General features: G+C 39.6%; 1 protein-coding gene across 1 annotated transcript; it reads left to right on the top strand.

The window, feature by feature from the left end:
- Positions 1–26,500, top strand: LOC137254668 (uncharacterized). Its single transcript, XM_067792512.1, has 4 exons — positions 1–122; positions 15,480–21,633; positions 22,489–22,530; positions 23,451–26,500. Exons 1-3 carry the CDS (start codon positions 93–95, stop codon positions 22,518–22,520), a joined length of 6,216 nt encoding a protein of 2,071 aa, XP_067648613.1. The 5' UTR covers positions 1–92; the 3' UTR covers positions 22,521–22,530; positions 23,451–26,500.
- Positions 26,501–26,724: the final 224 nt, after the last annotated feature.

The following is a 26,724-nucleotide window of genomic DNA, read 5'->3' as shown; positions in this document are numbered from 1 at the left end:
TAGCTTACTACCTCCTCTGGCCAACTCTAATGTCCTACTGCTAACACCACTCCATACATACAGTCCACGGACACACAGTCTAACTCCTAAAGATGAAGAAACTAGCACTGAATTTACTCAAGGTGAGTTGGCCTTCCTCTAGCAGTCATACTGGCCATTATTCCACCATCTGCCTATCACTGGTATCACCTTTCACCAGTAGCATCCTGCCTGTACCTCCTCTAAATATAGCAGACACCCCAGTATTTATTTTGCCAATGCCCCTAAAATGTAATTAGCCCCTTATTATTTTGTGTTATGTTTACATGTGTGCTAAGGTACCCTAGAAACATATGCTGGACCTTGCAGAGGAAGGATATACTGATGGATGTGGGATATTGCCCAGTAACAAACTGCTATCCCCTACTATGCTGTGTTGTAAACATTTACTTCTCATCTGGATATGGCATAAACACCTTTACACACTTGTATATAATCAATTAGATATAACAGACTAAATAACAGTGATATGCTATGTCCAATATCATAAGTTAATATCATTCACAGAAGATTAGAAAACTGTGATACTCTGATAAATTTAAGATTGTTTTATGCTGTGTAACAAGCTGTCATGGGAGGTTAAGGTGAGGGAAACTATTACTTGTTGTGAATAATTGTGTAGAGTTTGATGTCATGGCTGTTTACAGTTGTCAGTCAACCTCCATGGTCTTACACTAGTAGAATTTCACAGGTTTACTGGAAGGATAAGAATCAGTACATAATGAAAGCAGTCCCCAGCTCCATCCCATACCCAGGCATCGTTGGTAGCAGTATAATGATCATTGTAATTGTTGCTATTATAGTCCACTATTAGGAACCCAAATGGCTGATAGCCTCATTATCATTACTTATATACACCCCATTTACTGCTGACCTATATCACATGTCTGGGAATGCCATTCACAAGGAGATGTGAAATACTCAGGTGTATTAAAGTGAGTAGTCAGTCCCTCAGTAGGACAGTTTGTTGTACATTGTGCTTGAGTGACAATTGTTTATGCTGTGTAGTTGAACTTTGTGTGATCTGTTCAGTGTAACTGAATGATATATTCAGATAATCTGTTGGAACTGGAACTGAAATATGTGAAAGTTTGATGCACATTGTGACTGATGAATGATGAGGCAGGCTGAAGGAAGCAAATGAGCTGATATCACATACAAGTAAGAATTAGATCATATCACTTCATATGATCTTGTAGACCAATAGATAGTCTCTGAAATGAACATATTTTACAGAAAATAGTGACAATATATATATAATGAAAAGAAGCTCTGACTGGTGGAAATCTAGCCTTGCCACATTTTCTAGACCTGCATGGGATTTCTTAGATATCTTTGTTTTATGATCTCGCCGACAGACTAATGATCTTTTTGAAATACTAAAGATCCCATCTAGGAGGGAAATGAATTTTTGAGCATGATGATACATGTCTAATGCATATACTTTTATGTACATTATACAAAGGAGACAGTTTAGACTGTTATACTGTTTTACCTGTTAATGTGGTTTTAAGCATCATTGCTCAGTTTTGTGCCAAACAGAACAAAATTTTATTCTCAAACACACACAAGAAGTTGTATAGAAACCATACAGGTATGTATAAATATTTATATAACCTTCACATGCAACAACACAGATACCTAAAACCCCATATATCCTAGTGATACAACTTATTCCATGCTTACAGCCAGCTCATACCGTACCCTCTGCTTTACGTGTATAACTCAGTGGCCAGTATTGGTCCAGCAGATAATGGAATGATTTGTATACATGTATAATGATTTGTATTCCAATATTCAGTCAAGTTCTATGCATGTGCCTACAGAAGACAAACAATTTCTGACTACCTGGCATCACTGGTCATGTGTCAGTGTCCTGACTGTGAAGAGACCATGCATGGAGTCTGTTTTTGTACAGAATGTCAGTTAAACTGTCTGTTATGTAACATTTTGTTACTCTTTTCCATGTTGTCAAACATTTGAATGGTATCTTTTTCTGAAAGTTCAGCCATCCATGCCACTTTCTGACACCATGTTGTTTGCTATCAAGGTCAACAGTGACCATGTGACCAGTCAACATTCAAGGTCACTGAGATGATTTGACACAACCTTGTTGGGTCAGTTTTCTATTCTAACGTCAGCATTGAAATTCATTGCTCTCCCATATGTATTAGCCAATGAAATTGTAAGATTCTTGATACATGTGACAACAGAACTAGTTCTAAATACTCCATTGGTGAATTTTACTAAAACATTTACATTAGTCTTATATCATCTCAGAATTTCTGAAACATCTAATGAATTGCTACAGTTGTCTGTCATTTATGTCTAGTTATGTTATAGTCTGAAATGTATCAAGGAAACATTGCTTGAACATGCCGATATGCTTGTTATGCGGGGATCTACATAGGATGGCCGCCTTGGCTTTCTAGACGAAGCTAGCTCTGATGGTATTCTGTTGATAAGAGGCCATGTGTGCAGATACAGATACATACTGTGATCTGTAACTGAACCCTGTTTTGTATGGATGCATTCTCAGGTGCTGGATCAAAATTCAGGTTACCAGTGAAGTAGAACTCAAGCTCTAAGAATTGTTTGTGTGCATGTATATAGCAATGGTTACCATGACAACTGGAATAGGAATATTCACTGGAATGGTGATTATCACAAATGATTCTCTTGTACTAAATGCACACAGAGAGATCCATTTTGGACTACTTGTACATGGGGATATCCAACTTGTACTTCTTGTACATGGAGAACATCACTTTTGTACTACTTGTAAATATGGAGAGATCCTTCTTGTACTATTCTTGTAATATGTGTGCATAGAGATAAACTTTTTGTACCACTTTATGTACAACTTGTACATTTAGAGAAGAGAAGTGTCTTGTACTACTTGTACATGAAGAGATTCAGTTTGTGCACAAAGGGATCCTTGTACTATTTATAAATAGAGAGATCCCTCTTGCACTACTTGTACATGGAGAACCCCTCTTTACCCCTTGTACAAGAGATCTGTTTTGTACTAGCACATGTTCAAGGACTACTTGATAAACCAAAGCCAAGTGTTTGTTACATACATATTTGCCTCAGTCAGGGGGTTTAGTCTTAATGAATCAAATGAGAAAGGCAAATGAGTTTAGATGCAGCATAAGAACATTCCACATTTTTGCTTGTTTAATAAATTCCAGAAGTGTTTGCAAAGCAATTGATGATAAGAAGTTACCCTGCATATTGCAATATTTCCTGTTTATCAGTGTTATGGGGAAGAGTATCAGGGAGTAATCAGCTTTGATCCAAGAGCCTTGGGAATACAGGATGTTGTGCATTGGGATGATATAGCTTTGTATTACCTCAGAGAGAGATGTTGTGCAGCACTGGGTCATTTCATTCAGCAGACTAAATCCATGAATGGTGGCATCAATATTTCTTAGATGAGACTTCAGGCCTGGTGAGTTTTAGTTACTTACTTACTTACTTGTCATGTGTTCTGGTAGATCCTTCTCTAGAGCAATCAGGGCAAACTGGTTCGGCTGGTGGAATGTAAATCATATGTTATGGTCCTTGTCTGTTGCAATACATGTGTAATGTAATACATTTATATGAAGTTGTGCCTAACCTGTTGAGTCTGTTAGCACATGGCAAAATTTGGGCATTATTTGGACTTATATTTTATAGAGTTGGTGTGTGGGCTGGGATAGGATGTGTTCTGATTACTGATAAATGCTATTATTAATAGCAAAAACTCAATTATTCTTTAAAAGAACGCTGACATATTTAGAAGAAAGGTACAATATCAGATTTGGAACATATGTTGGAGAATATTTCCTTTGAACTACACACGGAATTTCAACAGAGTCTGTGAGCCTAGAATGCAGACTTGGACATGAATGGGCTGACTGGACAAGAGGTGATACTTCCTTGACCTCAAACATGAGGGTTTAATCCCAACAGTATGCTATGATCCATCCCGAATATTGCATAGCACAATGTGACATGTCCTTCACTGACTGGGTGTCTCTTTCATGGCAGGGGTGGTTGAGATTAGAGTGAGTCACACTGAACACAAGCAGCCTGTGTTGTGAAAGTCAGATGGCAGACAGTATGACTGAAAGGTGCCACTCTGAAACAGCTACAAGAAAAACATGGACAGGTGCTCTCAGCTTTAGGTACAACTGGTGGAAATCACTGTCATGTGTGCATGTGAGTGACTACATCAGACAGAGCCATGTGTTGGTTTCCTCGACATAGCACTGTGTTGGGTATAGAAGGGAAGATATTCTGTTGTACAAGACACCCTCATGGGACAGGGTATTGAAGATAGATATGCATGTACAACCAGGTCTAGTCTGTCTCACAATCCCTGAACCAGATTATTTTCCTACTTCCAAGCCATTTCTGCCATGCGAAAGCCTTAACTTAAACAAGTCTAGATTTCCCCACGTCTGAACCTCTGGTCTTGCTTGAGCTCCTTTTCAATTTATATGTGTTAGTTTGTTACTATCAAAATTATATATATCCAGAGACTAAGCATTAGTCTAAACCAGGTCATGTGTTGTCAATTTACCTGCAATGTCCTTACTAGCAGATATGACATTTTTGGTATTGTAAGACATGTGTTAAGAATGCATGTGTATTTGTGTCAAATGTCTCCCTACACAGACATGAAGTGCTATGTAGCTTCAATGTTATGTGAAAATGGCAATAGTGTTTTAGGAAAACTGGCTGGCATATTCTTGAGGTGATGAGGCAGCTCTGGTGCAGGATATTAAAGTCAGATGATTGTGGAAGAAGCCAAGGAAGTGTATAGGTCAGGTGCTGGCATGCTGGACATACCAGACTCCTGCAGGAGACTTAGCTTGTGGAAGCTTGTGGAAGCTTGTGGAAGCTTGTGGAAGGGAAGAAATCCTCTGTCTCACGTGCCAGTGTTAGATGCACATGCATTCTTTTTCTACAAAAGATTTGTGTCGAATGTATTCCTGTTCATTTAGTGCTTTATAGTTACTAGTTTTTACAAAGATCGGACTCTTGTCATGCTCTACATGTATGTCATGGCTACAAATGAGTAGGAAACTATGCCATTTACCAAATACCTCAGCTTTTCATTTTGGTATCATAAACGAGAACAATTGGGAAGTGTGTTTGCAGGAAAAGTGGTAATGTCTTTTTTGTTTTAAATGTCATGTTTTGCATTTTATTACTTAGATATTTCAAGGAATAGAAAAAATATACAAATTTACAAATATATGGCTTATAATTGCTCATCGCGTCTGTGTGGTGTTGTTTTTATTACACACCCTCAGTACTGAAATGTGAAGATGATGCATGGAAATTCAGGGCACCGACTTGTAAGGAAACTTGGAGCATGAGAGATACATTCTGCTAGAAATGTTTATTTTGTCTTCTTGTTACATTGCCCATCAGTCTTGATGTTCAGCCATGCCACCTGCTTGTCAGTTGGATAAGTATATGTTTGTTTGCCCCACCAATCTCCCCAGCTGTAGACTAGTATCCATAGCAATGTATTGGTGGACAAACAGTATCTGTTTGCCTCACCAGTCTCCCCAGCTGTAGATGGTATCCATAGCAACATGGTGGTGGGGAAACAGTATCTGTTTGTTTGCCCCACCAATCTCCCCAGCTGTAGACTGGGATCCATAGCAACATGTTGGTGAAGTAGCAGTATTTGGTCTGTTTGCCCACTAATCTCCCAAATTGTATGTAGACTGGTATCCATAGCAACTTGGTGGTTGAGGGGCAGTATCAGTTTGTGTACCCCACCTCCATCTGTACTATATCCTCTATAGTGCTCTATTCCAGGACTAATGGCTTCAATAACTATGGATGGTGGGATAGCCAAATGGTTACAGTGTTCGCTCTTCACATTGAAACCCCTCATTTGATTCCCCACATGGATACAATATAAGTTGTTTACTGGTCATGGGTTGATGATTGTTTATGTTTATGAATGTGAAGCAAATCTTTTTGTAGCCATCACTAGATTTTGAAGATGACACAAGGAAAAACAAATTTATAGCTTTCTCCTCCTCCTCCCCCTCCCTACCTCAGTCGATCAGTAATTTGCATGATTCAGTGTTATTTGAGATTAAAAAAGTACTACCACAACAACATGCTGAATGAGTTGCCATTGGCAGCAGAGTAATTGCAATGTACCTCGCTTGTAAGTGAGGTAGACTGAAAATAATAGAAGTGTGCTTAGCCAATCAGAAACGGTGAGGCAGATATTCAGGTGTGCAGTATGCTTACATATGTGAACACCATCATGAGGAACTTGGTAGAATAGAAGAAGAAAGGGAGGCAATGTTGTGGACAACTTGTAAGAAAAGGAAGATGGATGGTAATATCTCTTTTGAGCAGATGATGCTACTTCACCTAATTTCTCCTGAATCATGAGAAGCTGTACCATGTGTTATCAGTGTGGCCACCTGGTGCTGGAGGCAGATATCTAATCTCCCCTTCCCAAAGTTCACCTACTGAGCTCTCCAGCAAATCATGTGCATCCATCCACAAGTGTGCCAGTGCACGTGTTAAAATAGCACAACTTTCTTTCTCATAAACATATCCTAGCACTCTGTTCCAATAACACTCATTCCTGAGTGAAATTATGTAAATAATATGGTTTGAGAAAAATATAAAGTTACATTTTGATTGCATGTAGGCATTAGAGGGATAGATAATTTGTTCACAGCTCATTTGATTGTTCGTGTAAGAAGCAGAAGACAAGCAGCTCCAGGGTGTTGCTAGACAGAATAGTGTAGTAGTTCCCATTGTTGTCAGTTTCCAGATTTGAATAATTTCAGCATGTAATGTATGTGGTCTGTGGTTTCAGCTACAGTTCAGATACATGGGCTGACTTTTAGTGAAATAATTGGATCTGGAGGCACAATTGTAGCAAGGAAAGGCTCATTTAAATAAGTACAGTAAGCATCTTGTGAAACAACCACACAGTTGCATTGTACAAATAATCAACAGATCTTTGTATATGTTTAGATAAATAAGTTGTGTATTTGAGGAGGAAATGTTGTTCAGTATATGTAAAATCATGGTTTGTGTAGTCTTCTAAGGGAGGGATGGTCTTACTGCTTAGTCAGCTGGGCACACAGAGGTAATTGTGTCACTTCCTAACACATCTGTGGTATTTAGGCTGACTGACAGAGACATACAAATCACTCTAACATGATTGTGAGAACCACTCTGGATACATTCCATGTAGCCTAAGACAAACACTAGACATGTTCAGCTCCAGCACACGCTTCCATTCATCACAGACTTCAACAGAAACTGACATGAAGTAAAGTAAATAGCATTATATGCAGAAAATGGACAACCTTAGTGGATAACAATGTCTTTACTATATCCATAGAATTTGTCTAGTTTGTACTTCCCAGCTTCTAAATATGCCACTCAAAAAAGTATTACATGCAGAAGGAAATATAGAAATCTGATTGCATGATGTATTTTGGTAAGTTCATTCATTAAAAAATATGCACTTGCTAAAGTGGAAATAATTGTACATTGGTTCTGAGCCACCTGTCTGCCTGGGAATACAATAGGAATGCTGTTGTCTTACCAGTGTTTGACGTGTTAGTCTTCCTTCATCAACACATCATTTGTGTAATGGAGCATGTCTGTCTTGTGATGTATGACTGTCAGCTCATGAGGCAGAATAATCCCCGTCATTACTCAGTTAGGGGATAGTGAGGCACAACACAAACATGTTGACATACAGAAGCATCATAGGCTATTATCATACTCTAACACCCAGTGATAGACCAGGGAATGAAGTGTGGATGAACTGATGACAGCATTGTGAACAATCTCCTGAGTGGAGATACAATTCACTGTGTAGCTGCTTAATTGACATTTAGGTCATTATCTGAATGGGTGGTGTAGCCTAATAGCTAAAGTGTTTGCTCTTCACAGTGAAGGTCTGGGTTCAATTCATTACAATATCAGCTGTTCACTACTCAAGAGGGGTATATGGCTTGAAGTACATAAATAAAAGTAGAGGGTTTATCAGGATACATACAAAATACGTATTTATCTTACTGAACTCCTCAATGTTAATTTTGAACTGTTTCAAGCACAGGTATTGGAACATAATATGGAGTACCAGAGTTAGGCAACAACCCAAACACTACTAGCATGAAGTACCAAACGAACTGCCACAGTATGGCATTTCCAGCAGGCAAAAGGGCCAGTGGGGTAGCCAAGTGAGAAGCCTGGGTTGTATTCTCTATGTGGGTACAATGTGTGAAGCCTGGTATCCCCACCCAACCATGATATTACCTGAATAGTGCATAAAGCAATGTAAAACTCAACTCACTCGCTTACTCCAGCATGTAACATTAAATGTTATTCAATCTTCGAATTAACCAGTCAGAAAATGACATTTATGTGTGAGGTAAGATAGCTAGGTACAATATCTCGAGCCCATTCCTGGTGTCCATGAAATTGCTGAAATATTGCTGAAAGTTGTGTAAAACCCATCTCACTCACTCACTCACTAATCATCTGGAACTTGTTGAATAAGTATGTCTAAAACAGCAGACAATGCGATCTTCAGTTATGCACTTGACACTGTGTCACTCTTGTTCTTGGGACATATTGTATTTATCTGTGACAGTTTATGTTTTAGTCATATCATGGTATATTTATATATATGCAAATTTCAGATGCTGTCTATCCTAGCATTATGCAGGTAAAAATCAGTGCTCCTCTATCACTTTTCCTTCTCCAGGCACTTGATCCTTTAATGCATAATATTCTGGCCAGTATTTCAGCATGCAATTTCAATAGATAGGAAGTGGGTATTGGGTGCACAAAAACTTGTTGCTTGTTGAGCATAGTTCGTGAGAGGGATATAGGCAAGCATACATGCAGGCCTATATTTACTGGCTTGGAATGGGTTCTATTTATAGGGGAACAGCTGGCAGTGGAAGGCTGCTAGAGACTTGTCTGAATGCAGAGTCTCAGCATTGCTATGACTACTCCACCACCAATGGAAGTCATGCAGACAAATATGCATGCTTGGAAAACAGGAAGAAGAATCACGTCATTTCCATTGATTTAGAACCATTGTTTGAAGCCTGTATGTGTAAAGATGTACACATTTCTGATCCCTGTACATGCAGGCGACTTCTGACAGCATTGTCTGGTCAGGGTGAACCTTCCCTGGCGCCACTGCTCAGGCCTACCAAACAGACAGTGAACAAATTATCAAAACTGAACTCATATACACCAAAAGTGATAGAAAATCACCAAAATTGGAAAGTAAACTTCCATAACAGCATCAGTATCCTCTGTTAATGATAATTGTCATTGCAGCAGTCCATTCTTTAGAAGTCGTTTTCTGTTGACAATTGATCATTTTCAGACAAACAATGTTTTCTGAAATTTATTTGAGTCAGGGGTTGTGAGTCTCTTGATTGGAACACAATGGGTGCCTGTACTTCTCTCATCTGTACTGGGCATGATGTCAAGGCCTACGGTAAATATCAACCTCTCTTTGTTACATTCAAGCAGCTACTTAAAATTTCTTCAGCTGGTAAGTTTTCCATCTTCAACAACCTGTTACAACTGTCATGAAAATAACTACCATTTGTCACATATTCAGTTTTGTAGCAACATGAATTACAGTACGGTTCAAAATTATTGAGAATAGCTAAAGCATTTCATATTATTAAACGAGAACAAATCAGATAAAATTGAATGTATTGTGAAAGTGAAGTGACCTTTACATGTTGTGTAGGTAACAATTTAATATTTTATCAAGTCTCCTTGAGCTTCACGGCACAGTCTAAGACGGGTAGGCATACTTCCTATCACAGAGGTTAGTGTCTCGTGAGTTATGCTGTCCCAGTATCGGACCACTTCTCTCTTCATGTCTTCAATTTTTGTCAACCCCTTTTGATTCACACATTCCTTCATCACCCCCCAAATGTTCTCAATGGGATTTAAGTCAGGACTATATGCAGGAAATGGTAATGCAGTCACATTTTTCTCCTGAAACCACTGCTTGGCATGTTTTGCGGTGTGTTTAGGATCATTTTCTTGCCGCAAAATCTAGTCATTTCCATAAAACACATGTGCACTTGGAAGGAGAAAATTATCTAATATGTTAGTGTAGCGTTGACTTGTCAGATTTCCCTCAAACACACACAGCGGAGTCGTTCCTAATAAGGATATCCCTCCCCATACATGAAGCTTTGGGCTGTATTTAGGTCGTTGATACAACGGTGCTGACGCAAACTTTGTCCATATTTTCACATTATTGGGATATACCCATATTGAGCTTTCATCAGTAAAAATCACATTTTCCCAGTCACAGTTTTCATGTGCCAAACACCACTCAACACGCCTGTCTTTATGTTCTTGTTTCATGAGAGGAGAAGGAATTCCAGTCTTTTTCTCCCATCCAAGATCAATCAAATTTCTTCTAACTGTAGATTTTGATACAACTGTTGATCCCCTTTCTATCATTTCATACCTGATGTTGGAGATGCTTGCCCTTTGCTTTTTAGACGCTAAAATTCCCAGCCGGACGCGATCTGAGAAGTCCAATTTTCTGGGTCTCCCTGCTCCTTTCTGATGCCCAAAATCCTTTCCCTCTTTAAAATTCTTCCAAATCCTATACACAGTAGAAAGAGGAGTTCCTGTTCTCTCTGCCAATGTATTTACATCATCAATTCCTTGATTACACAACTCAAAAATCAACCTTCTTTTATCTTCAGCAGACATTGTTGACAGTGCTGAGGAAAATGACGTCTGCTACAAATTCAGGGGAGGTAACTCTAATTGTACTATACTCAGTAGGCCAAGATGAGTTACCTCCCTTATACCATTACTTAGTTTTAAGTATCAGTGAATCAGTTGAGGTGTTAGGATAGCTCAAAGTAAGAAGAAAAATTCTCAATAATTATGAACCAGACTATATATATAATCAAATACTATAAAGCCATAATCAGTTAAAAGCTATAATATCATATATTTAACTTGTACCATAATGTCATAACTTCAGTCTTGTGCTATAGCGTCATCTTCATTCAAGTGTTTTAATGTCATATCTTCATGTATTTAATCTAGTGCCTTAGCATCATACATTCAATCAAGTGCCCAAATCCCCAAATCGGTGGAGTGCAGTAATGACTTATATTCAGTATAGTGCCACAATGTCATACAATCAATCTAGTGCCTTAATTGAATACATTTAATAAGATGTAATAATGCCAGGAACAGTCTGCTACAAAATTGACTTACGTTCAATCTGGTATCGTAGTGTCATATATTCAGTCTTGTACCTTAATGTCATATTTTCAGTCAAGAGCCTTAATATCATGTTTAAGTCAAGTGCCTTAATCTCATGTTTATGTCAAGAGTCTTGATTTCATGTTTTCAGTCAAGAGACTTAATATCATGTTTTAAGTGAAGAACCTTAATTTTATGCATGCAGTCAAGAGCCTTAGTATCGTGTTTTCAATCAATAGCCTCAGTTATATTGTTTTCAGCTAAGAGCCTTATTATCATGTTTTCAGTCCAGTGCAATGAGGCCATAATGGTACCCTCTTCCTGTTATTCATGTTCATAGTTTGGTAAATGGCTGTTAAGGTATTTGTTGGCAGCGGAAAGCATATTTCCAGTGTTATTCATGCTGTATATATGCAGTACATTAGATACCGTATCATATCAAAGAGACTTACAATAAGATAAGAGGTAAACAGACAAGTTGTATTTTATGCCACATTGAGCATGGAGCAATTAACACCAGGTGTGTACAAGTGTGGTAGGCGCTGAGCATGACCCTCCCTCTAGACCCTCTGAAGAAAGTCTTCCAAATTTAGCCAGGCTTGGCACAACCATGGAAGGTGATTCAAACTAACTGGTGATGTGAGGGAGCAGCCTAGATGATGATCCTCAATTTGATCCAAGATGGAGTTAGAAAGGGAGTCTAGTGTAATGAGGGTTGATTAGAAGACATGGAGAGCCTAGGGTCTAGACACTGAAGGAACACCCTACCTGCATATATACTTGCTTCTGCTGAAGTGATTCAGTGATAGATACCTCCTTCAGGAATTTGGATATTGAGGAACCGTTACCTGTGAAGTGTTATCTCTCTTACCTTTGGGAGGAACCACGATGGATTGTACAGCGTGAGTTGAGCACAGGCGTGAGGAAAGCGACCTGTTACTGTGTTCAGGGGAATGTTGGAGTTGTATCATAGTTTCTTGAATGCTGTGCTGTATATATAACACAGATCTGTCTAGTTTGATCTTAGAAGCGAAGTATGAGGTGTAGCCCTCATGTAAATTATTTGTGAAGAGAAAGTAAACCAGTTTTAATAATGGATATGGGGTAAAGATGTCACATTTCAAATTAATGTAAGTCAGTATCAGTTAATTATGCACTACATCCTCAGATGGGCATGTATTAATGCATGAGTTTGACTTGTATGTATATTAGTCATGTGTAACTGTCTTAGTTCATTGGCTAAACAGACAGAAGTTACGAAAACATGGATTTGTTTTAGACAAAAAACACTACTTGCAAAACAAAACACAACTGTACTTGGGAATGTTTTTTTTTTCATGTTATATGACAGTACCAGATGATGTAAACAATTGAGTACTGAATAGTAGTTTGCCTACTGAGAAGAACAATAACTAGATGATTGCTGGCTGTTGAGAGTGTTCTGTCTGTGTAACCTACACATGTTTAGGGGCAGCCCTTGTGTTATTCAAAGTTGTTTTGTTTCAGCCTACTCAAGGAAAAAGTTCACATTTATCTTAAACAGTGTTGTATAAATAGTGTATCTTTACTTAAAACATTACTTTCAGTTTCACCTGTTAAGCAACAGAGTTTCGCTGCAGTTTTATCTCCTTGATAAATACATTTTCAAACAGACTTTGAACCTTTTGATTACTGAGCAAGTCAGAGGTAGCAATTTATTACTTTCATGATCAAAAGATTGCTCCCAGCAGTTACTGTTGTTGTGTTTTCTTCAATATGGGTGTCTCTACTATATTTTGTTTGAATGGTTGTAATATTTTTGTTATAAGTAATCATAATTGATTCCATGGCATTTTATCAGAGAATTTGTTCGGCCACACCCACTAGTGAAATGCCTGATATTTACCTATTAATTTGGGCAGGTCCTGGGTTATTTCATTGTTACACATTATTACATTGAACTTTGTCCCTGATTTCATATTGTTCTCCACAATTATTTGTGTTAATAACGTCCTTAGCAGTATGTGATATGGGTATTGTTTACTTATATGTTTATGAATTTTTTTTTAAGAATTATGTCTGCGTTCCAATTTTCAGTATGTTTGGCATACGTCTCAATAAATATGTAAAATATTCAGTTAAAAAATATTTTGACCTGCAAAAATGACTGTGGTCAAGACCTAGATTGAATATCACTTGTTCCTCACAAATGCTTTTTACATACAGTATTCCATATCCTTATGTCACGTCTTTGACATACCTGTACTCCGGCATTATTACATATGCATATATTCCATCCTGAAATTATTCCATAACTTTATGTCATGTTTTTCACACGTCTGTATTCCATGATTACAACTTTCCATAACCTTATGTCCTGTTTAACACATATCTGTACTCCATCCTGACAATATTCCATAACTTTATGTCATGTTTATCACATACCTGTACTCTATCCTGACAATATTCCGTAACCTTATGTCATGTTTATTATATACCTGTACTCCATCCTGACAATATTCTGTAACCTTATGTCATGTTTATCACATACCTTTACTCCATCCTGACAATATTCCATATCCTTATGTCATGTCTATCACATATCTGTATTCCATCCTGACAATATTCCATAACCTTATGTCATGTTAATACCATACCTGTACTCTGTTCTGGACAATATTCCGTAACCTTATGTCATGTTTATCGCATACCTGTACCCCATCCTGGCAATATTCCACATCCTTATGCCATGTTTATCACATACCTTTACTCCATCCTGACAATATTCCATATCCTTATGTCATGTCTATCACATATCTGTACTCTATCCTGACAATATTCCATAACCTTATGTCCTGTTTAACACATATCTGTACTCCATCCTGACAATATTCCATAACTTTATGTCATGTTTATCACATACCTTTACTCCATCCTGACAATATTCCATATCCTTATGTCATGTCTATCACATATCTGTATTCCATCCTGACAATATTCCATAACCTTATGTCATGTTAATACCATACCTGTACTCTGTTCTGGACAATATTCCGTAACCTTATGTCATGTTTATCGCATACCTGTACCCCATCCTGGCAATATTCCACATCCTTATGCCATGTTTATCACATACCTTTACTCCATCCTGACAATATTCCATATCCTTATGTCATGTCTATCACATATCTGTATTCCATCCTGACAATATTCTATATCCTTTTGTCATGTCTATCACATATCTGTACTCTATCCTGACAATATTCCATAACCTTATGTCCTGTTTAACACATATCTGTACTCCATCCTGACAATATTCCATAACTTTATGTCATGTTTATCACATACCTTTACTCCATCCTGACAATATTCCATATCCTTATGTCATGTCTATCACATATCTGTATTCCATCCTGACAATATTCCATATCCTTATGTCATGTCTATCACATATCTGTACTCTATCCTGACAATATTCCATAACCTTATGTCCTGTTTAACACATATCTGTACTCCATCCTGACAATATTCCATAACTTTATGTCATGTTTATCACATACCTTTACTCCATCCTGACAATATTCCATATCCTTATGTCATGTCTATCACATATCTGTATTCCATCCTGACAATATTCCATATCCTTATGTCATGTCTATCACATATCTGTACTCTATCCTGACAATATTCCATAACCTTATGTCCTGTTTAACACATATCTGTACTCCATCCTGACAATATTCCATAACTTTATGTCATGTTTATCACATACCTTTACTCCATCCTGACAATATTCCATATCCTTATGTCATGTCTATCACATATCTGTATTCCATCCTGACAATATTCCATAACCTTATGTCATGTTAATACCATACCTGTACTCTGTTCTGGACAATATTCCGTAACCTTATGTCATGTTTATCGCATACCTGTACCCCATCCTGGCAATATTCCACATCCTTATGCCATGTTTATCACATACCTTTACTCCATCCTGACAATATTCCATATCCTTATGTCATGTCTATCACATATCTGTATTCCATCCTGACAATATTCTATATCCTTTTGTCATGTCTATCACATATCTGTATTCCATCTTGACAATATTCTATAACCTTATGTCATGTTTATCACATAGCTGTACACCATCCTGACAATAATACCCAACTGTCCTGTATTTGCAGAGTGCTGATGAAAAGATAAGGAGCATTAGTAAACAGCCGGGATCCAAACCGGTGAGTCCATCTACCCCGGAGGCACAGCAAAGGGAGGGGGACAACATGGCAGAAAGGCGCATCCAACAGCGCCAGGGAAGACGGGATCGCTTTCGAGGTAATGAAGGAGGACGAGGGGATCAGCCAAGCAAAGCAGAAATTAAACGGCGGTCTCGGAGTGAGGGGCCCACCAACAGGGTGACTCGTGAGAGACAACCTTTAGAAGAAGGCAGGCAGGATGACAATTTCGCATCATATGGGAAGAAAAATGAGAGAATTGTTGGTCCAATATGGGCCGTTACTCACAGTTCTACAGCCACACGGGTGTCACGGTATTCACCACCCTTATCCGATGATGGGAATCTGGTTCATGTGCAGGCTCAGAGACCAGCAGGAAGTGACTCAGACTCTAATGACAGTGACACAAAAGTGTGGACCAAAAATCCTCTTGTTATGAGGAAGACAAAGAGAACTGGGAAAATAGACAAACGCCAGTCAAACAGTGAGAATGGGTTTTCAACAGGGATACCAACACCAATCAAAACTAATCGTGAAAGTTTTGTGTACTATGGTTCTCAAGACAAGGGGGACAGTGGAGGTGGGGGCAGTTTAAAAGGGAACAAATACCAAAAGCTTGAAGAATTAAGGCGGAAACGAATTGACATTCAAATGACCTCTGACGAAGAGAACACTCCTGAGTCACGGATATCTCGACTCAGACAACGTGCAATTCAAAGTGGCCTTGGGAAACAGCCAAGACCAGATAGCTTCAGACAAAGTGCAGTCATACCAGGAAGTCCAACACAAAATTACTCTCCCAAATCTCAAGGAGTTTTCTTCCAGAATGGTTCATCTGATCCCAGGTCTGGTGGGACCTCCCACCAATTAGGGAATCAAAGGTCTTCTGTCATACAGTCATCTTACCAAGGCGTGAACGGTGCTCCCTCATCTTCTGCCTATGGTTCGCCTTATGGAGTAAAGCAAACAAGTAGTGGCCAAACTAGACAGCCTCTTATTCGGCCTTTTGATCCAAAGGGTTTTTCTGATTCTGGGATATCAACAAGGGCTGATGCTCCAGCTAATGCTAACAGGTTTTCCCAACATAATGAGGTTCGATCCCCTGTCACAAAGACAGCTGTGTACAACAGTTCCCCAGAGGTGGTCAAACGGCCATTTGACCGCCCACGTGTGCCATCTGTGGACTCTATATATGAAGGGAGTAGCAACCAGCAACCTGAGCTTCAGTCTCCAGGTCTGGATTATAGCAGAAAGTTCGGGGCTGGTACTACTTACCAGAATGTTGGCCATGGTTTTGTGTTCATGAGGCCTGCAAGCAGTGGGACAATGGAGGTACCTAAAGGAGAATTAGTTCATGCTCCCATTCGTCAAGGACTAGGACAGAAATCGCCATCAAACTTCAATGAGGTGGTGGAGTTGCGGTTAAAGACCAGTCGTGTCATAGATAGGCCTCCTTCACAAAGTGTCCTGGATCAGCAGAGGAGGTTACGAGCTAATATAGCTGCTAATAGTGATGACTCACTAGATGAACTGATAGAGTCCAACATTCAGTATCTAGAGAGTGAGATAGAAAGTGGACGTACTAAGAAGGTCTCTGCACCAGTGTCCAGATCAGCCAGTTTACCAGACCCAAGAAGGAGTTCTGGTCATTATACCAGTGTACGCTCAGGTCCCCTACATTCAGGAGTCCTCCCTACATCATATGCATCTGCCCAACAGCAAAGAACCACCCATACTATTCCTTCACAACCACACATAAAACCTGGAAGTGAACTCAAGTTTCATATCCCTATACCAGGGAATAAGCAACAACCAGCGGATATTCGTATCGCAAGTGAGAACAGATTTGATTCTGGTGTTCATTATGGTAATAGCCCTACTGCCCCCAACCAGAGATACAGTACCTCATCTTCGTCAGGGTACTCAGGCTATGGTATCCCCCCAGAACGGAAACTTTCCTACGATAGTAGGTCAGTTATACCTACAAGTGACATCTCTAGAGATGCCTTCTCTAAATCAGACACACAGCTGAATTCAGCTCCACCAATACCAGCAGCATTCAGGGAGGGTGCTCTGCATCCATCATATGTGCATCCTAAATCTAGTTCAGCAGACCAACTGAAGCCTGATGGCACGGCGGTCATCACAGATAGTTTGAACATTCCTCATCTTGACCGTGGTATGTTTTCAGATGTGGATTACGATATCGAAGTGTCAGAAAGAGTGAACAGATGGGAAACTTACATGAAAAAGAGGAGTGATCCTGATCTTGGAACCATACAAGAGAGGACAGAACAGGATCTACTGCCAAGGAATATTCGTAGATCAGTATATGTGGAGCAGAAACTAGAGATACCACAATCCCCAGTTGGACCTGTGGCCCAGAGCTTCACTTGGAGTAACCTGCAAACTCTGAAACCATCTAATTCTGACCCAATGATTCATATTGCCACAGATCCTCAGATGATAGCACAAGAGACCAAAAGTTTATTCCACCTGATCAGAGAGCCAGTGTCAGGTGCCCAGTACCACACAGCAACCAGTGCAGTGAGCACTTTCTATAATGCCCCAGTTCCACAGATAGCTACTGGTGGTGTATTGACTGCAGCAGAACTGCGAGAACAAATGCTAGCTCACAAACAGCCAGCTATCGAGGCATCCAAGCATGCAAATAGTGGAAAATGTGTTTCTCGTTATGAAGAACTGGAAGAAATGAAAGATGCTAAGAGTGACAGTGTGAAGGATTTGTGTAGAAGGTTTGATCTGGACTTCCAGCCAGATTCGGACAGTCAGTTTCAAGGGCAGTTACCATCAAAACATGACGATGATACTGATTGGTCAAAACTTATATCTGACCTGGAAGATAAAATCAAAGAAACTGAGGTTTGGTCTCCTAACATGGAGAGTAACAAGGGAGATATGGTCAGCATAGAAAGAGTGAAAGCAAGAACATTGCAAACAATACCCTTCTCTGAGGACCCTTTCTGGAAAGAAATTGAGGAAATGACAAGTTTTGAGAAAATGTTTAATGGAACAGGTTTAGATGACCCCCTATCTTTTAGACAGCATCAGCTTGATTATCCCCATAGTCAGAGCTACACACTCCCCACCCAGCCTCGGACCTCAGCTAGAGACAGAATACATAGGTCAAAGTCACTTTACACACCCAATATAACACCGTTAACCATTTCTGTAGATAAATATAGTGCCCCCAGTGCTTTAGATGATGTCTTAGATGACATCAAAACATCCTTGGAGAAACAGTCCAGCCCTAAAGTACGGAAGGCTGGGGACAGCTCTGACTCACATAAGTCTTCTCCAGGTCCTTCATTCACTGAGGTGAACATCACAAGTTCTTCGAGACCTAGAACATATGCAGATGTTTCTAGGAGCTACTGGGATGATAGTCACCTCGGGGCAGCACCAAGTATGGGTCCTGGTCCAACTGCTGCTCCTGCTGCTCAAGGTTTGTTGTTGACATATGCCACTCAGCAGCCAGCCCAGCCTGTTCTTGGCATGCAGGAGTACCCCAATGTTGTGAATGGCAACTATCAGCTTGACCCTAATATACTCAAACAGAAGCTGCTTAACACTGGTCTTGCACAAGATCAGCTTCTCACGAAGTCACCAGGGCGTATACGACCCAAGCCACCTCCTCCGCTTATCATACCACAAAGCTCCCAGCAGCCTCCCACCTTGTTCTCAGTAACCCATCCTGCTCCTCTGAAGTCCCAGCCTGTACCACCTCGCAATGTGCCTTCCTCTGAAGAAAAGATTAATCAGGTAAATCAGTCTATGGAGGATCTAAGACAAATTGCTAAAGATGTTGAAAGTAAGATAAATCAAATTAAAACCAAACTAGTTAAAGCTGATGAAAAGAACCTTGATAAAATTTTGCTGACACTTAGAAAGTTTGCTCCAGCAGCAAGTCCAAAATCTTTTGAATCACGTAATGAATCTTTCCAAGATTTCTATGTGAAAAAAAAGTCCAAACTATCAGATGCCCTGACTGAACTGGAACGCATTTACAAGAGTTTGAATCTGGATGATGAAAGCCTTCTGGATAGAGCAGAGAGAAGGGACTACCCTTCTTATAGGTCCCAACGTCCACTTCAGGCTCCAAGTTTTACAGAGAGACCCGAGCAGAAGATTGAGACCAGTAGTATCTCCTTCCAAGTTGCAAAACCAGACAGATTTAGAAGCAGAGAACCTGAAAAAAAGACAGAAGCAGACTATGAGGCCATCTCAAAGTCTTTTCAGGCCATACTTGATGAAGTGAATCAGACATCAGCTGTGATAGCAGGACCCAGCAGGATGCAGACTTCACCAGGTAATGCTGTGTCAAAGTTGAACTATTATCCTCCTCAAACAGGACCAAGTCCCGAGCCAGTAAGGAAAATATCAGCTCCACAGATGTCTCCAGTATCATCAATAACATTTCAGCCAGAAATTCCTGTCAGTCCAGAACCTCTAAGAAAAACTTCTCTTAAAACTGGCATTCCTCGACCTTTGAATCTTCCTGTAGTAAGTCCTGACCCAGGCAGAAAGAGTCTTGCCCTCGTGTCAACAACAGCCAAGGTTATTCAGCCAGGGACACATAGGACTGTCACACAGGAACCTCTGATAGCACGACAAGGTGTACAAGAACCTCCGATTGGGAAATCAGGGAAAGCAATGGTTCCAATTCCCAAGAAGAGTAGTACTTTGGATGATCCACAGAGGCAGACTTTGTCAGCAAATGTGAGTAAGTTGATGACTCAAAGTGGGATTCCCCAAGAAACTCGAAGTCAGAGTGTTTCAATTGTCCTGAAGTCTCCTGCAGCATCATCCACAAGCAGCTCTCAGCCAGCAATGTCAGTCAGCTCCTCGCAGACTCCCCCAGCCGTAGCGCCCAGAAAGGCCCGTGGCCGTTTTCGCTCCAAGAATCCTGATTTAGTGGATGATGACGTGGCTGTTAGGAAAGCCAGATCCAAATCAACCCCACGAGCTGAAACACAGTCAACAACAGGCGTGTCTCCCACAACAGCTGATTACCTGAGGCCAAGGGAATCATCACCACCTCAGTCACATCTCAGACTTAGGCCAGAGAAAGATGCTGACATTATGCATGATGACCTGGCGTATCGTTCTCTACGCAAGGATGTTGCCACAGAAACACAGAAACCTTCCACAGCGACTTCATCAGTGGAATTTCAGATAAAGCAGCCAGGAACACCACCATCAATTCCAAAATTTGAAAAGTCCTTTGACATCCATGCAACTAGAGTGGGTGAGAAGAAGCCTCCTTCACCGCATGGGTCACCAAAACAGCGGACAGTGGAGACCCAGACATCATCACAAGAACTGATGAAAAAAACTCTTCGTGGAAGACACCCTCATCTGAAGAATGAGGCCGCAGAGGGTTCAGATAGTAAGCGTCGAGGAGCCAAGATAGGTCGAGGAATTGCCAAGATGGTTGAAATGTTTAGCTCAAGTGATGAGGAAAAGAGTAGGAAATCCAAACCCCTTCATACCCGAAGTGCCCCTGACTTGACTTTAGCTTTCACTGATGGTGATGATCTGGATCTGAAAGATGAGTCCAAAGAAAGTGATATTGGTTCAAAGACACTAGGGCATATTAAGATGCCGAAGGATGTCAGTGTTTCAGACAAAGTTGTGAGCAGTGAAACATCTGAGGTTTCCACTCCCACATCTCCCAGTGCAAAACCTCCCGTCCACCCACTGAAGAAACAAGCTGCAAGCCCCGAGAAGACAGTAGCTGTTCCAGAGCAGAAAATCATGAAAGATGTGAGTGGGATGAGTGAGGGTGACAATTTGGAAAGAGTATTTGTGTCAAGTAGAGGAAAGCGTGGTAAATCAGCTGAGAGGGGAGCAGAAAGTGATAGCGCAGTTCTAGAAAAGCCAGAGAGACCAAAGAGTTTCCATGAACTTCTGGCATCATTTGAGCCAAATACAAATCGCCTTCAGCGACTGAAGACATTACGGAAGTGTGCATCTGAAGATATTGTGATGCCCGAGACTGTGGTGCAGCGGACATACCACTCCCAGCCCTACCACTCTGAGCCGTACTTGGCAGAGCAGCGAGAGAAGGCACCAACCAGAGAAGGTAGAGCTTGTCTAAAAGTTCAGTTGACTGTAGTGGGATAGTGTAACAATAACATCACCAGTCCACTGTCATGGGCACTTAGTAACAAGAACCATCAAAGACATTTGTTTCATTTTGTATAATAGTCTAATAGTGCCCTTATTTATATTCATTTATTCACCATCAGGTTGTGATTTTTCAAAGTATTGATTTTCTTTGTTATTATTTATTGAAATTCATGATTTTGTGTGAAACATCGTTGTGCTGTATTCAAAGTATTGGTGTAATAGAATCTTCCTGTTTAAGTATGCTGTTTCTGTGCATGCATATCACAACACAAACTTTTCAAACTGCATCTTTGGAGTGACTGATTCAAGTTCAGTTTTTGTAAACCATACCACTTTGCTAAATCAGTACTGCATTCATACAAATATGGCACCTTCCTGATGCCAGTTGTGGACCTAATTCCTGAGATTACATAACAGAGTGTGGTTGTGTAATGAGTTGTTTATATGACTGAAGCCAAATGATGAAAAAGACATGTATCTGGGTGTTGTGGCATACATCAGACTGGACAGTGTTTATGTTAAACACCATGTGGTGACTGTCATGTTTGGGGAGCTGATGATCACAGACTCTTGTCATTTCCAGGACGATTGCCAACATCTGATAACAGTTGAACCCTGTGGATTCAGAACTGTTAACTGATGTTTATGTGGCATATTTATCTCCTCTTTTGAAATTCATTTTGGGTAAATGTTTCAATTTAAAATATACACTTTGTAAGAAAGGTGGGCCATGTGATCATCAGTGCTCACCCAGTGTTCATCATGTGGAGGAGTGTATCACATGTTGATGGTGTCATGCTTCTTTCAGAGGTTCGCAGCTGGAGGTTAACTGTGCCTTAACATTCAAAGGGTAAAATCTGGTTGATTCGTACGAGACATTGGTGTCATTGACTGGCTGAGAGTGTTGTTTCATATGAAATTAAGCTTTAAATGTGGCAGTTGTTTCACCTAGACCATTTATAGAACGTAGACATTGTATAACAATACTTGCTTCCACACTAACAGGGTTTCGTTTAATCCGCACTGACACTTGGGCAGAAGGGGTGTGCAGTCATGGGAGACAAGGCTAGAACGTTTCTGTTCACATCATGCACTTCAACAATACCACATTCAGTTTTCTTGCTCAGACTTGTAAGCAGTTTAGTTAATTCTTCAACATAAGGTTAGTTATATATGCTAAGATTTAGGAATGAGTCTTATTTTTCAGTGATAATGCTGGTATTATAAGAAAAAAGTCCTAAACAAACAACAGTTTATTCAGGATTTATCTACGCTTTAATTTTATGTTAATTACGTCAAGAGTGCAAGAAAGAACTTGCAATATTTTGTAGAATATTTGCATTTGTTTGTTGTGAATTGTGTTGCTTTTGATGTTGTGTAGAAATAAAGGAAACAATATTTCACTGTAGTTGGTTTTTTGCTGTTGCATGTTGTGATATTTTAATGTGTTCTTACCCATATATACCCACTTGACTTCAGCATAAATCATGTGCTGACAGTTTCTGTAATGCATGCTGCCATTTTGTAGGCATGGATAAGCTGATTTAAAGTAATAGTCATTTCAGATATATAATTTTAAAGGCTTCTAAGGAAATGTATTTCCCATTGATTTGAAGAAAATATATATCCTGGTTTGGGCATGCATTAAATCCATGATTTCAATACTCTGGTTGTGCCTCAGGTATGGTATTAGTGTTTTGTTGGAAGTTCCTCCTGTATCAAGTAGCAGCCGTTTTAATGATTTATTGACTGTGTTTTTGTTCTTTGTAGGAGCTGCGATGTCCCCTGCATCTAGGAATGTCGTCTGTACAGCTCAGTCTCGCATGAACTTTAAGTCAGAGCTGGTTCTCAGAGTGGGCATGTGTACACTTTGAGTGGGTGAATGTGCCTTAGACTGAGGAATAGCTCAGGGATACATCTCAAGGCGATTTGCATGATGGTATCAAAACATCAGTATCTCTTGTCAGACATCCTCATAACTTCACTGGTCTTCTGCACTCTGTTCCTCCACCACCTTGAATGCATACAGCTACTCTGCAGCGTGGTCACTAGTTTAACCAGAAATGAATCCAAGGTCTTGCTCCTGCAAGATGGAAGCAACGTGTGCTGCCCAAAGACAATCTGATTACTACCATGTCCCTTTCACCCCATTGTCAGGAGGTGAGCACATTGCACAGACCTCTGTGTCATCTAAATGCTTATTTCACTACCTGAATAGTCATTTATCATTATGCCTCAGCATGCATACAACTAAATTAGTAGGTATTTATTTGTTTTGATATACCATTACTTGACATGACAAAAGATGGAGATAACGAACACAGATCTTGACAGTAAACTATTACACTACACATGGTAGTGTAAAGTAAATGTACACAATCCTATAGGAACATTTCTTAATCCTTTTGGAACATAACAAAATCCTACAGGAACATTGTGTATGATCAGCCCATGAAGTATTGATGATGCATATTTTAGTGAACACTTTGTTGTTTTGTTGGGGGGGGGGTGGGGTGTTTGAAGCAGTTGTAAGCAATTGGGGTTCATGTTATTTGTACACAATGAAGTTTAATACCTCCCTTGTCAGTGGGTCCGACGACAACCTATACAGATGGTGGGCTTGATTTGGAACAATTGGCATAATCCTAACTCAAGCTTGTTCTTAAATTGTCTCCCTTTGTTTAGACAACATTCACCCAATGAAAGGGGCATAACTCTGTATGAACCAGGTCTGACCATCCTCCCATAGAGAAATAGCTATGTATATATACACATACAGTCTTACTTATTGGACTTCACTCGTTGTTTTGTTTAAGACATCCGGTCAGGTTGGATGATAGTGAAGTATTACACTCTGACGTTAAAAGTAACATGACACTTTAATGTTTGTAGATATTCTGTGTGACTATATCATTTCTACTCATCTGTTTGACAGACCATATTGTCTCTCTAACATTTTTCTTGTTAATGTTTTATTTAACTCTCGTATGACACTAGTAAAGTTTTTCATCTTTTTAACACTTATTCTCTGTTGATAAAGAAACATATTGTGTGTTTAATACCAAGACGGAGATAGAGATGTATGTTTCTGAAACTGCTCTAACTGTATTGATACACATATTTGTCAGAGGTAAGAGGAATAATGCTTCTCTGGAGACAATAGTGAATTCCTTCAAGCTGTTCGAGCTATCAGTCATTCAGCACAAAGCAAACAATACAGTTCTGAAGTCATAGTACTATTTCTGAGTTTCCACAACAAACGATCTAGCAGTAACATTAGTTAGTTAGATGACAGCAGTCCCACAGTGTGCAGATTTTATGGTTATTTTGGAACATGGATCAACCACTGATTTGTTATACTGAGATAATATATACTGTGAGATGTGATATAAACAGAAATATACTACATGTCCAAATGGTGTATACAGTGATGTATTCTATGTTAAAATGGTGTATAACCTGTTACCTGTTTGTTGTGCAGTTAGTTACACTGCATTGAGTAGTACAAGTTCATTAACAAGCCAAAGGGATCCATGTACAAATGAATCCAAGCTTAATTTATTGCATATTGGAGCAACTGTACATAAATGTATAAACTGTTACTGTTACCAAGTGAAACATCTGTGAGGAATTGATGTTATGGTTGTGGCTTTTGGTGATTTGGACATCAAAACTACAAGTGCAATAGTGTATGAACAATCCCCAAGTGCCGTCTGCCCAGAGACTGATGTGGACCTACACTCCTGGTTTTCTGTGGATGCTGATACTACCAGGCTGCAAGGTCCTGGGGCATTTTTTGCTGCGTTATGTGTTCCTATGGAATCGTGTCTTGAGCTTCTGAGGGATGAGCCTGTTACTCTGTGAGGGACTACAACATTGAAGCTATGTGATATGAGTGTCGTTGGGATGTGCACATCGCAAACACAAACGCCCAGCCATCTCGTGATAACCATTTGCAGGACCAGGATGTACGATATAGCTCTTTTATTTACTTGGATATCTCATCATTGTGATGAATTTGGTGCTATATCTTCCATGTTTCATCTGTTTTTATTCTTATCCGATAATTCTTGGTTTTCTGTGCAATATGTTGTTATTTTAGCCATTAAGTTATGTTAGTTCTGGACTGAGCAATGGCCAGTATGGCAGATCATGATACTATAGGCAAAGGCAGTACACTCTAGCATTGGTTTGATGTTACTTATGCCGACCGACTTTTATTTTCAAAATTATTGAAAATAAATTGATTTTAAAACTTTGCTAATTTACTCTAACATTTGTTTGTTTGCAAAATATATTATTGTATATGATACTATATCAGACCTAACTACCTAAAGGTATTTAATTTTTTCAGTAACTGGCTTAGCAGATATTTGTGATATCTTATATCCTCTGTATCCCATATTTCGCTACTAAATGAGACATACGAATGTGCTGACATTATCCGATATTATTCCTTATGTTTGTTGAGCCAGGGAGACATGCCATCTAGTGTCTAACTTTGTACATCCCTGGCAGTATTGTTGATGTAGTGTGCTGCAACAACCAATGTACCCAGCTGTTACATGGGCCAGGCAGCCAGGCATACAGGCCACATATGTGACGTGGTGTCATGTTTGACAATGAGAGAAAGAAAGACACACACACACTTTCAACTGACAAGGTAACCCTTCATGTTTGAGAATATGTGCTGTGCATGTTACCCTTGAAGAAAGACAGGTGTCTGTCCCTGCCTTTGCCAGCCTTGGTACCACCCTGTGTCAACATCTGTAGGATATACTTGTCACCACTATAGACAATAAAGAGATCTATTTTTCAAAGATCCTTCTGGGTTTGTTTACACCAAGCATTTCAGGAAGCATAATTATAATAGGGTAGAACAAGGACTGAAATATAACTTACAAACACAATAGAGAAGCGTGTTTGTTGGTAAAGCTTGCAGGTGCATTGATGACAAATATCATGATTAAAACAGAATACACCAAGTTGTACCAGGCTGAGTTGCTAAGATAAGTAATAAAAAACCAAAGAATCAACTGTAGAA

Source organism: Haliotis asinina, chromosome 10, assembly GCF_037392515.1.
Source record: "Haliotis asinina isolate JCU_RB_2024 chromosome 10, JCU_Hal_asi_v2, whole genome shotgun sequence".
NCBI lineage: Eukaryota > Metazoa > Mollusca > Gastropoda > Lepetellida > Haliotidae > Haliotis > Haliotis asinina.
The sequence above is the reverse complement of the archived record's forward strand: the minus strand, read 5'-3'. Positions and strand labels throughout refer to the sequence as shown.

Bases quoted from the DNA above. Each gene is read 5' to 3' on its own strand.
- LOC137254668 (XM_067792512.1), top strand. From the start codon at position 93: ATGAAGAAACTAGCACTGAATTTACTCAAG. The intron at 123-15,479 runs GTGAGTTGGCCT...CTGTATTTGCAG, and splicing joins TAGCACTGAATTTACTCAAG to AGTGCTGATGAAAAGATAAG. The intron at 21,634-22,488 runs GTAGAGCTTGTC...TGCTTCTTTCAG, and splicing joins GAAGGCACCAACCAGAGAAG to AGGTTCGCAGCTGGAGGTTA.